Source organism: Haemorhous mexicanus, chromosome 15, assembly GCF_027477595.1.
Source record: "Haemorhous mexicanus isolate bHaeMex1 chromosome 15, bHaeMex1.pri, whole genome shotgun sequence".
In the NCBI taxonomy this organism is placed as follows: domain Eukaryota; kingdom Metazoa; phylum Chordata; class Aves; order Passeriformes; family Fringillidae; genus Haemorhous; species Haemorhous mexicanus.
Genome location: NC_082355.1, coordinates 17,800,098 through 17,813,031, shown reverse-complemented (window position 1 = coordinate 17,813,031; position 12,934 = coordinate 17,800,098). Strand labels below are relative to the sequence as shown.

The 12,934-nt window shown below is 51.4% G+C and overlaps 1 protein-coding gene across 1 annotated transcript in view; it reads left to right on the top strand.

Annotated features, from left to right (window-relative positions):
* FGF18 (fibroblast growth factor 18) overlaps positions 1-12,934 on the top strand; it is a 66,461-nt gene that overhangs the window by 16,595 nt on the left and 36,932 nt on the right. The window contains exon 3 of the mRNA XM_059860315.1: positions 6,867-7,047. Coding sequence (XP_059716298.1) covers positions 6,867-7,047 — 181 coding nt within the window. The remainder of the gene's footprint in view (positions 1-6,866; positions 7,048-12,934) is intronic.

Genomic DNA, 12,934 nt, shown 5'->3' with positions numbered 1-12,934 from the left:
GGTTTGCTTTGGTCAACACAGGTAGCAGGAACTGGTCCCACTGGGAAAGAGCTGCCTTTGGGTGCTGGGAGGGGGCTCAGTCTTGGCCCCCTTGGTGCTACAGCACCAGGGCACAGCTCAGGGGCACGGGGGGCACAGGGGCTGCCCAGTGCAGGCAGCTGAGCTGCTGCTGCTCGAGGTGACGTTGTCAGTAATGTGACCTCGGAGCTGCTGGCAGTGACCTGCTCTGAGCCAGTGAGAACAGGCAGGTGCAGGGGGAGGTGAGAGGCTGGGGGTGTGGGAGCCCCTCTGGGAGCTGCATTTCAGCACCGCAGCAGCACTCTGGTGCTGGGCTGTGCTGTGAGCAGCAACATCCTGCCTCCAGCTGGGCTCCTAAAAGCCATTCAGCAAGGCTGAACCCTGCTCTTCCCCAGGATTAACCATTTCCCAGGGTGCAGCAAGTTTAGAATCTCCCTGTATTACACATGGTGCGTTTTCACAGTTCTGGCTACAGCTCATTCCACCATCAAAAGGAGAAACTTAGTTTTCTTAAAGGTGGCATCATCTTTCTCTAGAAAATGGTCAAATACTGATTGATGGGCCATAAAACATTCATTTCCTCAAACTCTCAGGTTGCAGTTGTGTGGTGCTCCCTCCAGCCTCCCTCCTGGTTTCATACCAGGCTCAGTAACACTGTGCCTGCCATTCCAAGGCCGACAGATGCCTGGCTTTTGCACTGGTGCATGGCTTGGACAGCTGGTGGGGCCTTGGAGCTGCTGGCAGTGGGGCTGAGTGATGGCTGCATTTCTCAGAGGTTGTGTGTTTCAGAGGGAACAGAGGTCTGGCATTGCCCAAGGAGACTCAAGCTGCCTTTCTGAATGCACAAGGCAGCTCCCCGCAGGAAAGGAGGCTTCACTTGCAGAACAGCTTTTGGATCCAAGTTTGTGTCACCTCACGGAGCTGTGTCCCCTTTTCTAAGCCCTGGAAATATGTTCTCCTTGGGTCTTATTTAACATTTCTGAAATCCAAAGGGATGGGCAGGCTTGACCCCCACATCACCCCATTTCCTTCTCCTTTTCCAGCTTTCTCACCAAAAATAAATACCAAAAAGCATTTCAATGTAAATGCCATTGGTAAAGTTTTTTGTGGAGTCTCATATCTGATCACTTTGGACCACCACTTCCACAGTGCTCCATGCCCTTTCTCACAGACCATCCCAAAGGAGGCACAGTCACCATCCATGGTGACATCTCCCACAGTTTAAGAGTGCAGCTTAAATTTTTGGATTTTTTTTTTTTCAAGACAAAGTATTTTTCCATGGCTATCGGGAAGAAACAAACACCGAAGCAAAGCTCTCATTTCTGTAATTTGGAAAGGCTTAGCTCCATTTGTGGAATTCTGGCACTGTTGCACCATGGCCTCTCTCCCATTGGACGTACAGAGCTCCACTGCAAAGGACCTTCTCTGCATATCTGGGCATGAAGCTGCTTTTCCAAAGGTGCCCCTAGAGCCACAGAAGGGCCACACCCGAGCCCTGCTCACCCACTCCCGTCTGGCTGCTGGAGGCTCTGTGACATGATGGTAACAGCGTCCTGGTGGGGGACTGACTCTGCAGGTAAACGGAGGAAAAAGGAGTGCATTGTGTTTCACTGTGTGCTGGGGGTGTCTGCCATGGGGAGCTAGCAAATCCCGCTCTGATTTGTATACAGGAATTCTGCCAAAGTCGTGGAAGCAAAGTGGTTTGTTACTTTCCTTTGAGGCTTGAGAGAGATCTGTCTTGGATATCCTCTTGTTGACCTTATTGAGTTAACTTTCATGTGTTTAGAAGGTCATGGAGAAAATCATTAATATTAGGTTGATTTGATGGCTGAAAGGTAATCAGTATTTCCTGCTTATCAGATGGGGCTTGAGAGGACTTTGAATAGCCTGATTTGTTTATCTTTTGCAATCGGTATGGACCTTAGCTAGAGGGATTTTGTATCCTGGTTCAGCTGGGGGAGTGACATATGGTTGAATGACATATGTAGCTCTCTATTGAGAGCTCTGTAGCATAAATAGCAAAACACCAGGAAATTCTCAAGTCCAGCTCCCAGCTAACTTGGGTGTGCTGTGGGCCCTGGCCATCTCATGCTGTAATGCTTTATGACATGAACAATAACAGATTAACATCCCCCACTACTGGAAAGCTTGAAATAGAAAAACCCAAAGTGTGTGGAGGTTGGTTGGGTGGAAAGCCAAATCCTGCAAGCGTGGCTTGGCACAGCCAGGCTTTCACTGACCTTGGTGGGGCTGGGATTGCTCCGTGCACAGGAGGCATCTGTGAGTGCAGAGATGGGCACGAGCCTGTGCAGGGCTGACATCCCAGTGCTGCTGCTGGAGGCTTTTGCTGCTGCTCCTGAGCTTTTCTTGGAGTAATGCACAGTGAAACCTTAGGCTGCATCAGCAAAGTGGTCCTTCCCTCACCCCCCGTCTGGGATTTCACAGAGAGGGGAGTCATTCTTTAAGCTGAATGATCATTGTAAAGCCATTTAAAATGAAATCTACTCTTATTTGAGAATCATTTGGCAAAAAAGCACTTGAAAGTCTCCTGTTGTGGACTCACTGGAAGACAGATGTTGTTTCTGGTTCTTTTGGCTGTTGGGAAAGGAGGTAGGACTGAATGCTCCACCTTGAATGATTGGGCAAGGACAATAGCCAAGGGAGAGCAGCTTCCTTTCATGAGTGAGGCATTTCTGTTGCTTCTGGGGCTGGAGGTGATGGTTGTTTTTAAAATAAATGCTGTTTATTCCCTTGTATAAACTCTGGATAGCCAACTGTATTTGTAGCTGGATCTTATCACTAAAAGGTGTAGTGACAAATAAATAATAAATAATGGAAAAGGAAAAGAGAGGAAGCATGAAAATGAAATGAAATTCAATGCTCTGATTTAACAACTGGGATTTTGCATGTTATAAATTGTTGCCAAAGAATGAGATGGAGTCACACAAAACCACTCTTTTGAGATGCTGAAATCTCAAACAAACGTGCACAGACAACAGCCCATACCAGTTGGACAGATGCCAGGCAGACCATAATACAAACCCAAATCCCTGGAGCAGTCCTGTCTCCTGTGTCCCAGTGCTTCTCAGGAGCTAGAAGGTACCAGCCACCCTTCCCTTCAGGGACCTGTTGTGTGGAGCTCTGGACCCAGGGTCTGTTTTGCTGCCTACAGGGAGGTGTGAATGATCAGACTGGAAGGAAAAAAAGGGCCTCATTTTGGGTATGATGTGTTATCTCAGTAATAGCATTTCAGTAGCAAAAACAAAAAAGGAAAGCTTGCTTTGGTGAAAGGAGTGAAAGCCCTTCAGTTTAAGGGACTTAAAGACATTTCTGCATTCAAGTGTATTTGAGGGTGAGTGTTCTTGGTTTCTGGTGACCTCCCTGACTGAGTGTTGGTGATCAGTTGCCAAAGGAGACATATGTTGCCAATTTTTAAGAGATTTATAGAAGAGTCTCTCTTTTGGTATATATATACATAGATTTCCTTATCTCAGAGAGGTTTGCTGCCTGAGGGAGTGAACCCTGTAGGGAAGGGGTCCTGTGAGAGTGGATTTTAGCAATGATCAAACAAGTTTTATCTCATAAAATCAACATTGCGTGAAATTTTTTGGGGGCATTGATATTCTCTGCTGCAGGCCAGATGCAGCCCAGGCTGGCATGGTTAATTCCCTTTGGCCACCCTCCAGCAGAGAGCATCCTGTTTCCACAGGGTGGTTAAGTGTGAGCTTATCTTTAGGCAGGTGGCTAAATCCGGGTGGTTTCACTGCTGCTCTTACTAGGGCTCCTGGCCAGGAGACAGCTCAGCTGCAAGGGGAACCTGCAGCCTGTTCATCTTCCAGGATTTCTGCCCCGGGCCAGCACTGGGCACTTCTAGGGAAGTGGTGGAGTGATGTGGGCTAGGCTGGCTGTGTTTTGGGGTCAGCATCCCCTGCTGATTCCTGCATCAGCCTCCTCACGTCTTGGCTAAGGGTGAGGCCAGCCAGCTACTTGGACAGGGGAAGAGGAGATGTCACCCCCTGTGCTGCTGGTGCCCTTCTTGCAAAGGGAAGGGGCACTTAATTAGCTGATCTGGGGCAGGACAGTGGTGACAAAGGTGTCTTGGTGACATGCTGGAGCTGAGCACTGTGCAGGATGCTCCATGGGTGCTCCTGGGCCCACTGAGGCACTGTAGCCACAGGCTGGGGCCTCTGCAGTGTGCGTGCTCCAGAGACAATTAGAAGATAATTAAAACATGTTTTGGAAAACAGATTGCGTTTTCTGTTGGGAGTTTCCAAAAAAGCAAAGCAACCTGCCCTTCCCCCCACTTCAAATCCCACCTGTTTTGGTTTTTTCCTAGAAAAATGTGAAATTCATTAACATGTGGTGAAAGCAATGTAACGACGTCATCTTGATTTAAAATCTGTTTTAAATCTTAAAATAATGGAGCCAGAATTTTAGCTGCAAATAGCCTTGCTTTGTGGGCACAAGGCAGACTGTCAGCATGACTGGAACCTTTCTGGGTTTGGTAGTTTAGCATCCTTTGCAACAATGGGATTTGAAAAGAAAGCAAGAAAAGACATAGCAAGGAGAAAAAGAAATTAATATGACTTCTGTCAAAAGTCAAGTCCTGTGTGCTTCGCTCAGGTGTAGCTGTGGTGCTGGTGAGGGCAGGGCAAGCAGAACCCTGCTCTCTGCTGACCAGAGCTCTGTCAGTGTCCTGATGTGGCAGCCTGCCATGCCCTCTGGCTAGGGGCTGCTTCTCCTCCCACTCCCCAGCTCTGGGTCCCCGCTCCTGGCCACCCTGTTTTCTGAGAGAGGGAAATATTGTGACCCCTGTCTGTCACCTCTGACATCGTGGTGAATGTCCCAGCACTGCCCTGAGCCTCCCTTGCCCAGCCTCTGCCTGTGCCTTCAGCTCCCTATGGGCTTCTGACAGCCAAATCAGAGATAAATCACTTTCTCCTCAAAACATCAATACCAGAATCCCAGATTTTAGTGAGAGCATTGGAGGCACTCCTGCAGCATCACTGGGAACCTCATTGCTGCTGCTGCTGCTGCTGTGCTGAGCTTGGCCTCTGGCTCAGGGTGCTTTCTGAAGGTCTGGTGCTTAGCAGCACTGCCTGCCTGAGTGAGCTTTTCTTCCTGCTGCGGGCCTGGGTGGATAACTGGAAATGCTGCAAAGTGCTACTGAGGTTTTGATTTTCAGGCTTCACTGTATTTGCTGGTATGAGATGATGTGCAGGAGGCTGAAGTGGGGCTCTTTGGTGTGTTGTGGACACTTTCTTTATGTGTTTTAGTCTGGAGTAGATCTGAACAAGGACTTATTGGCCTTTTCCTTGTTCATTGCCAGTTCCCTCCCCACACTGATACATCAGAACACTTTTGCTTGCAGGCCATGTTTCAGGTCATTTATTGTCCTGTAAAGGGAGTCTGCCACCAAAATGTTGCCCACCTGTGAGTTTGGAGTGGACAGTGAGGATGTTGTAGTGCAAATGCTCCACTGATCATAGATGGACAGTTCATGGAGCAATTTTTGGGCTCTCCTATTGCTTGGGTGTGAAGAGCTTTTGGGTGCATGCTGCCCAGTCTCCCCTTTGGGAAGGCACCTGGAGAACAGTGGTGTTATTGGGTCCTCTGACCTCGGGCAAGTCAGGATGACTCTTTGGAAGGAAAAGTGGGACTCCTGTTTTGATATTTCTTGGGAATACTTAAAATAGGAAATAAAATGAACAGTTCATGGTAATAATTTAAGCTGTAGTGAACTCAGGTTAATTTATTCCCTTGGCCAGAACAAACAGATGAGGTGGCTGAGGCTGTCAGATCCCTGCTGATCACAGCCACTGGTGGAAGAGCTGGTTTGACTCTCACCACTCCTCCTGTGGCCCTTTTGAGGTGGACAGAAACACATCCATGGCTGGTGATCATGAGGTGGCTTCACTGCAGGGCAGAGCTGGTCAAACAGTTAAGCTGAAGAGTGTTCAAGTGTCACTTCTATTGTAGTGGATTTTATGCCAGTGTGAAGTTCAAGTCCAGACTGCTAAGGGCAACACAAAGAGTTTTCCTGCAGTTAACCCAGAGAGTCAGTGCAGCTGCTGAAGGTGATGCACCAAATCTCTGAGAACAGTTTGGCTGTCCCCACTCTCCAGTTTGGGCCTGTGTAACCTGGTAGAGGCTGTGCATATGCAGTGGGGAGCCTAATTTATGGTCAGCATGGCTGACTAGGATTTAGTCAAAGCAGGGATGAGCAGAAGTTTTTATTCAGAAACTCCCAGTTTGATTGCAATGGCCCAGGTTTGGTTGACTGTGGAGAGCCAGCTCTGGCTGGAATTACACAGGAGTGCCTCCTCGAGGGTCCAGGTCACTGGGACCCCGAGACACATTCAGAGTCTCTTTTCCAGCCCACGGGCTTGGGGAATGAGTTGGAGCTCTTCAGTTCTCAGTCTCAAGGAGAAAGGCTGGGCACACCCAAATCCCTCCATCTTGCCCCTAAAAGCCCCATTCTAGTAACCCCAAATATCTGTTTTTTCTCCCTGTGATAATTTCACTATTATGCTACATAAACTGCTGTGGCTTGCAGGTCTTCATACAAGGCTGGTGATTTGCTCCACGGGTCATAATCAAACCCACAGGTGTTCTGGCTCTGTGCCAGGGTTTCTGAGCCCCCTGGCAGGGGTCCTGGCCGTTCTGGACATCAAAAGGGATGTCCTGAGTTCCGACAGTGCCTGACACTGCTGCCAAGAGAAAGGCAGCCAAATCTGAGTCCCCCAGTGCCAGTGCCCTTGGCAGGCTAGTCTGCACTCCCTCTGCCCAGAGCCTTGTTGTGTTCATGGTCTGTTCTGCTCTGTCTCCCCACTCCCCACCCATCTCAGATGTTTGCTGCTGAGGAGAATGTGGATTTTCGGATACACGTGGAGAACCAGACGCGAGCGAGGGACGATGTGAGCAGGAAGCAGCTCCGGCTCTATCAGCTCTACAGCAGGACAAGTGGGAAGCACATCCAAGTGCTCGGCAGGAGGATCAGTGCCAAAGGAGAAGATGGAGATAAATATGGTAAGAATATTTACTGGGATCCCCCAGACTTCAGGTCAAAGGCTTTAATCCAGGCTGTTGTGCTAAGAACCTCTTGGGAGAAAAGTAATAAGATCAATAAAAAACAAAATAAAAGGAAAAATAACATTTCCAGGTTAAGAACATGAGATTTGTTTTGCTGGTGCTGCCTCCCAGCTGCAGACAGTTCCCACAACACTGCCATGCCCCAATTATTAGTATATGGTTGAAGAAAAGAATGTCTTTCTCCGGAAGCCGTGAGCTCACAGTGTGTTTACTGCAATTCATAAATGATACCTAAATTGCTGGCTGGGAATTTACTGCAATTCATAAATGATACCTGAATTGGTGGCTGGGGAAGTCCTTTCCCCGTGAACTCTTGGGCTTGTGTTTGGGTGAATCCAGTGTTTGAATGAAGCCCTCGCGTCTTTTCAGGTGGTGGGATATTTGGTTTAAACTGAAAGTAGATTTTGAGAACTTTGACAGTACCCCAGAGCTCAAGCTGAATCTCTTGAGTGTGTGGATCTTGCAGGAAAAACAAAAGCACAGTACTTACCCTGTGCTGACAGCGCATTCAACTGTTCTTGTTGTGATCTGCATGCAAGCAGCATGCTGGAAATGCTGCTAGAGGCTGGGCTATGAAAAATGCTGTAATTCTGGTTCATTTTGAGTTGGTTTCTGCTGAGATGCTTTTGCTCTAGTTGGCTGTTGGGAGGATTTTAGGGCTGTAGAGAACACTGGTCCTGTCCATGTCTGGGATGTGCAGCCCTGTGTGTTCCTGTGCTGCTGCAGAGGTGCGTGTGAGAGTTTGCTGGCTCGACCATTCGTGTGGGATTGTCTGGTGCAGCACTGGTGAGGTGGAGCTGAGCTACGAGGAGGGCAGGTCAAAATCTGGGAGCGGTTGTTCCCTCAGGAAGCTTCAGGATGGATGAGGCACACGCCGAGCACTTAGGGCAGCTGCTGCCACTGCAGGTGCAGGAGCAGCGTGAGCTGTGCCACGGGAAGCGGTAGCCAGAGAGCACCTGGCAGGTAGGGAGTGACCCCCCAAGGCACTTGTGTGGGGTCAGCCCCTTTCTCAGAGAAAGCCCTGTCCTCAGGTCTCATCAGCCTTGTCCTTTGTCATTCCCAAATTTCCAGATATTACAGGAGTGAAAAGTGTCACTTGGCTGCTAATTATTGTGTCATTTTCTGGCATTCATCCTCCTGAGCTCTGATGTGTAAACGAGGCGCCGGGCGCTGCCGCCGCCGCCCGGGTGCGGCTGCTGCCCGCGGTGCTGTCAGGTGCCGTGATGGAGTTTTCCTCTCGGTGAAAGAAGGCGGCATTTACAGTGGCTGCAGCAGGGAAGTGTTCCCGGGAGCAGCTGACAAGTGCTAATTTATGTGTCAAAGCCCATCTTGTCCCCTTCATACATATGCAATCGTGTCTGAACAACAAACCCCGCGTGCGGGAGCGTGGTCCTGGCCGAGGGCGCTGCTGCCATGACAGAGCCCGAGATTCCCGGCCGAGAGCTCCTGCATCCCCGTCTGCCTCCAAACCCCGCTCCTGCATCCCCGTCTGCCTCCAAACCCCGCTCCCCATCCCTGCCTGCCTCCAAACCCCGCTCCTGCATCCCCGTCTGCCTCCAAACCCCGCTCCTGCATCCCTGCCTGCCTCCAAACCCCTCCTGCATCCCTGCCTGCCTCCAAACCCCGCTCCCCATCCCTGCCTGCCTCCAAACCCCGCTCCCCATCCCTGCCTGCCTCCAAACCCCGCTCCTGGATCCCTGCCTGCCTCCAAACCCCGCTCCTGCATCCCCGTCTGCCTCCAAACCCTGCTCCTGCATCCCTGCCTGCATCCAAACCCCGCTCCTGCATCCCCGTCTGCCTCCAAACCCTGCTCCTGCATCCCTGCCTGCCTCCAAACCCCTCTCCTGCATCCCCGTCTGCCTCCAAACCCCGCTCCTGGATCCCTGCCTGCATCCAAACCCTGCTCCCCATCCCCGTCTGCCTCCAAACCCCACTCCTGCATCCCCGTCTGCCTCCAAACCCCGCTCCCCATCCCTGCCTGCATCCAAACCCTGCTCCTGCATCCCTGCCTGCATCCAAACCCCGCTCCCCATCCCCGTCTGCCTCCAAACCCTGCTCCCCATCCCTGCCTGCATCCAAACCCTGCTCCCCATCCCTGCCTGCATCCAAACCCCGCTCCCCATCCCTGCCTGCATCCAAACCCCGCTCCTGGATCCCTGCCTGCCTCCAAACCCCGCTCCCCATCCCTGCCTGCCTCCAAACCCCGCTCCCCATCCCTGCCTGCATCCAAACCCCGCTCCCCATCCCCGTCTGCCTCCAAACCCTGCTCCCCATCCCTGCCTGCATCCAAACCCTGCTCCCCATCCCTGCCTGCCTCCAAACCCCGCTCCCCATCCCCGTCTGCCTCCAAACCCTGCTCCCCATCCCCGTCTGCCTCCAAACCCCGCTCCCCATCCCTGCCTGCCTCCAAACCCCGCTCCCCATCCCCGTCTGCCTCCAAACCCTGCTCCCCATCCCTGCCTGCATCCAAACCCTGCTCCCCATCCCTGCCTGCCTCCAAACCCCGCTCCCCATCCCCGTCTGCCTCCAAACCCTGCTCCTGCATCCCTGCCTGCATCCAAACCCCGCTCCCCATCCCCGTCTGCCTCCAAACCCCGCTCCCCATCCCTGCCTGCTTCCAAACCCCGCTCCTGGATCCCTGCCTGCCTCCAAACCCTGCTCCTGGATCCCTGCCTGCATCCAAGCCCTGCTCCCCATCCCTGCCTGCCTCCAAACCCTGCTCCCCATCCCTGCCTGCCTCCAAACCCCGCTCCCTGGATGCCGGCGAGCTCCATGGGTTGTTTGCCTGCCCTCCCAGACCCACCCGGCTCCGTCCCCAGAGCCTCTCAGCAACCGCGCCGAGGCTGCGGAGCCTTCTCGCCCCCAGCCCTGTGAAAGGTTATGGAAATCTGCTCTTGGTGCTGCTTGGCACGGAACATTCAGAGCATGATAATCGGGGAGACAGTGAGGTGGGACACGGCAGGCCGGGATGGAGCCACGCAAAGCTCCAGTCTGGGAGAACGGAGGGGGGAGAGATGTCGGAGTTACTGGAGTGAGAACCATCTGTGTTACAGCCCAACCTGGACACAAAGGCAATGACACAGGGTTCATTATGTGCCAGGAACCCCTCCCCCTGAGGCATTATTATGGAGTAACCTTTGATCAAGACCAGAGAGAGGCTTAAACCGGGTCTGGGGATCTCAAAAGTTATAAACTTTTGATCCACATCTCCGTCTTGCTGGTCAGGTCTGCATCTGGAGGAGGACACCTCTCCTCCCACGCAGCAGATGGCTGAGTGTCCCTCTGGCCTCTCCCTCTCCGTGGCAGAGCGGGCTGTGCCACCCTCGCAGTTGGCACCGGCTCCTGTCCCGGCCCTGCCGGGGGAGCGCACGGCAAGGGCGATGTGGGCCGGTGGCCTAAGGATTGCAGCTTGGGGAAGGCTTTAGGAGGAGAAACACATCTGAGAAATGTCTGAGAAAAGGCAAGAGATGTGGGCAAAGGTGCCCGTGAGCTGGCTCCAGCCGTGAATTCTCTCAGCAGCCTGGTCCTGTTAGGAGAAGGTGACATCCAGCAAGGGCCACGCCGGCTCAGGGTTCACGTGGGAAACTCTGTCAGAGCGAAGGTCCCTGGTGCTCATCACCAGCCCTTTAGCACCAGCCCGTTTTAAGGACAGCGGAATAAATAATGTTTTAGCACCTCTCTCCTGTCTTCCCTTTTATTCACAACAGCGTCCAAATGTTTATTTTTTCCTTTTTTTTTTTTTTTTTTTTTCACATATCTAGCTTCCAAATGGGAGGGTTGTCCTGCCTTTGAAGGGAGGGTAATTTTATTGCAAGGCTTATTCACTTCTGTAAAACTTCTCACCTCTTGGTTGCAGAGAATGTCCAGAAGAGAGTGGAGGTGGCAGATCTCAGGCAGGGAACTTCTGCTTTCCAAGCAGCCACCCCAAGTACAGCAAAATGAGCAGCCAGCCCTGGCTCAGGGAGGAATGCTGCTGCAGGGCTGGGGGATCCAGCCAGAGGAATCCCCGTTGATTGTTTTATCCAGGTGTGCAAATGCCATGCACAAGGCAAAATGCATGCTCTGCAATGCATAATTCTGCTGCCATAACAATTCCGGTGTGTAATTTTTGGTTTATGGATTCTTTGGGGCCAAGATCTGGCCCCGTGTGTCAGATCATTAAATGTCAAATTAAGTCAGTTAATAGAATTAATTGAGTCGATGTAATCCATTTAATCAGATGGATTTGATCCCTTCTCAGATGAATTAGAATCCATTAACAGATAAGTCAATTATTGGACTAAATTAAATCTAATAATAATGCCTGCTGCTCGCAGCAACACTAATTAATCTAAATACGTTTACCTATTTCCCAAGGTTGGTTTTTTGTAAAGGCTTAATTGATGTTCCTAAAGTGCTCTGAGATCTTTAGATAATAGATGATCCGTGTGAGCAAAATATTATCTCTTAACAGACTATAAACTAATTAAAGGACTGATGTATTTACAAATTGCATTTTTACTTTAATCCCTTCAGCCTATTCAGAAAGAATTTGCACTGGCCCAGAAAAACAATATTTCTGTTATAAGCTTATTATTACTTTACAGGTTCCTAAGTGGTCCTTTCATTCAGAAAATGAAAGGGTGAAGGAGAAAAAACAACCATTAAATTGCTGACAAAAAAAAAAAAAAAGGACCTGGAACCTTTATAATCTACCTCCGATAAATGGTACAGATAGGGAAGAGAGGGATCAGTGACCTGAAACCTTAGATCCTTTAATTTATTTTCATTTCACAAAAGGCAGAAGACATTCTATCCTGTTTGTTCACGATCTGTGTATCCGGCGCAGTTGGGCAGGCAGAGCTCTCTTGCTTGGGTGAAGGCATTTTTTTGCCTCATTTGTATTTTACAGCCGTGGGGTTTTTGGTTTAATTTGTCCCCAGTGCTGCTGTCCTGCGGGGCACAGAGCAGCGATAGCCATCAGGGCAGAGGTGCGAGCCCTCTGCTCCCCTCGCTGGAGGGACCTTTGATGCGCGGCGGGTGTGGGTGTGCCGGGGCTGGGCTGCGGTGCGGGGGTACATCACTGATCGGCACCTGCAGGGGGTCTTTGCTCCACGGATCCGTTCCAGCCCGCTTTCAAAAACGCTCTCAGGCCCCTCAGGAGGTTATAAACCCTGTGCTTTATAAACCTTCCCACTGATAAGCTCTCTAGTCTGCAGCGGGGAGGCTTTATTTGGGGACACCCTGTGCGAGGGGCAGGGCACAGGTGGGACACCAGCACTGGGCACCGAGGCTGTGCCAGTCCCTGGAGGCTCCCCGGGCTCCGCGGGCTCGGCTCAGAACTCAGGAGGGACGGGTTTGGGTCTGAGCCAAGCTCGGGTTTGTCCGTGGGGTGGGAAGGTTTGGGAAGGTTTGGGAAGGTTTGGGAAGGTTTGGGAAGGGAAGGTTTGGGAAGGTTTGGGAAGGGAAGGTTTGGGAAGGTTTGGGAAGGTTTGGGAAGGTTTGGGAAGGGAAGGTTTGGGAAGGTTTGGGAAGGTTTGGGAAGGGAAGGTTTGGGAAGGTTTGGGAAGGGAAGGGAAGGTTTGGGAAGGGAAGGTTTGGGAAGGTTTGGGAAGGTTTGGGAAGGTTTGGGAAGGTTTGGGAAGGGAAGGGAAGGGAAGGGAAGGGAAGGGAAGGGAAGGGAAGGGAAGGGAAGGGAAGGGAAGGGAAGGGAAGGGAAGGGAAGGGAAGGGAAGGGAAGGGAAGGGAAGGGAAGGGAAGGGAAGGGAAGGGAAGGGAAGGGAAGGGAAGGGAAGGGAAGGGAAGGGAAGGGTATGCAGGCGATGCCGGCTGTCGTTGTGGGCAC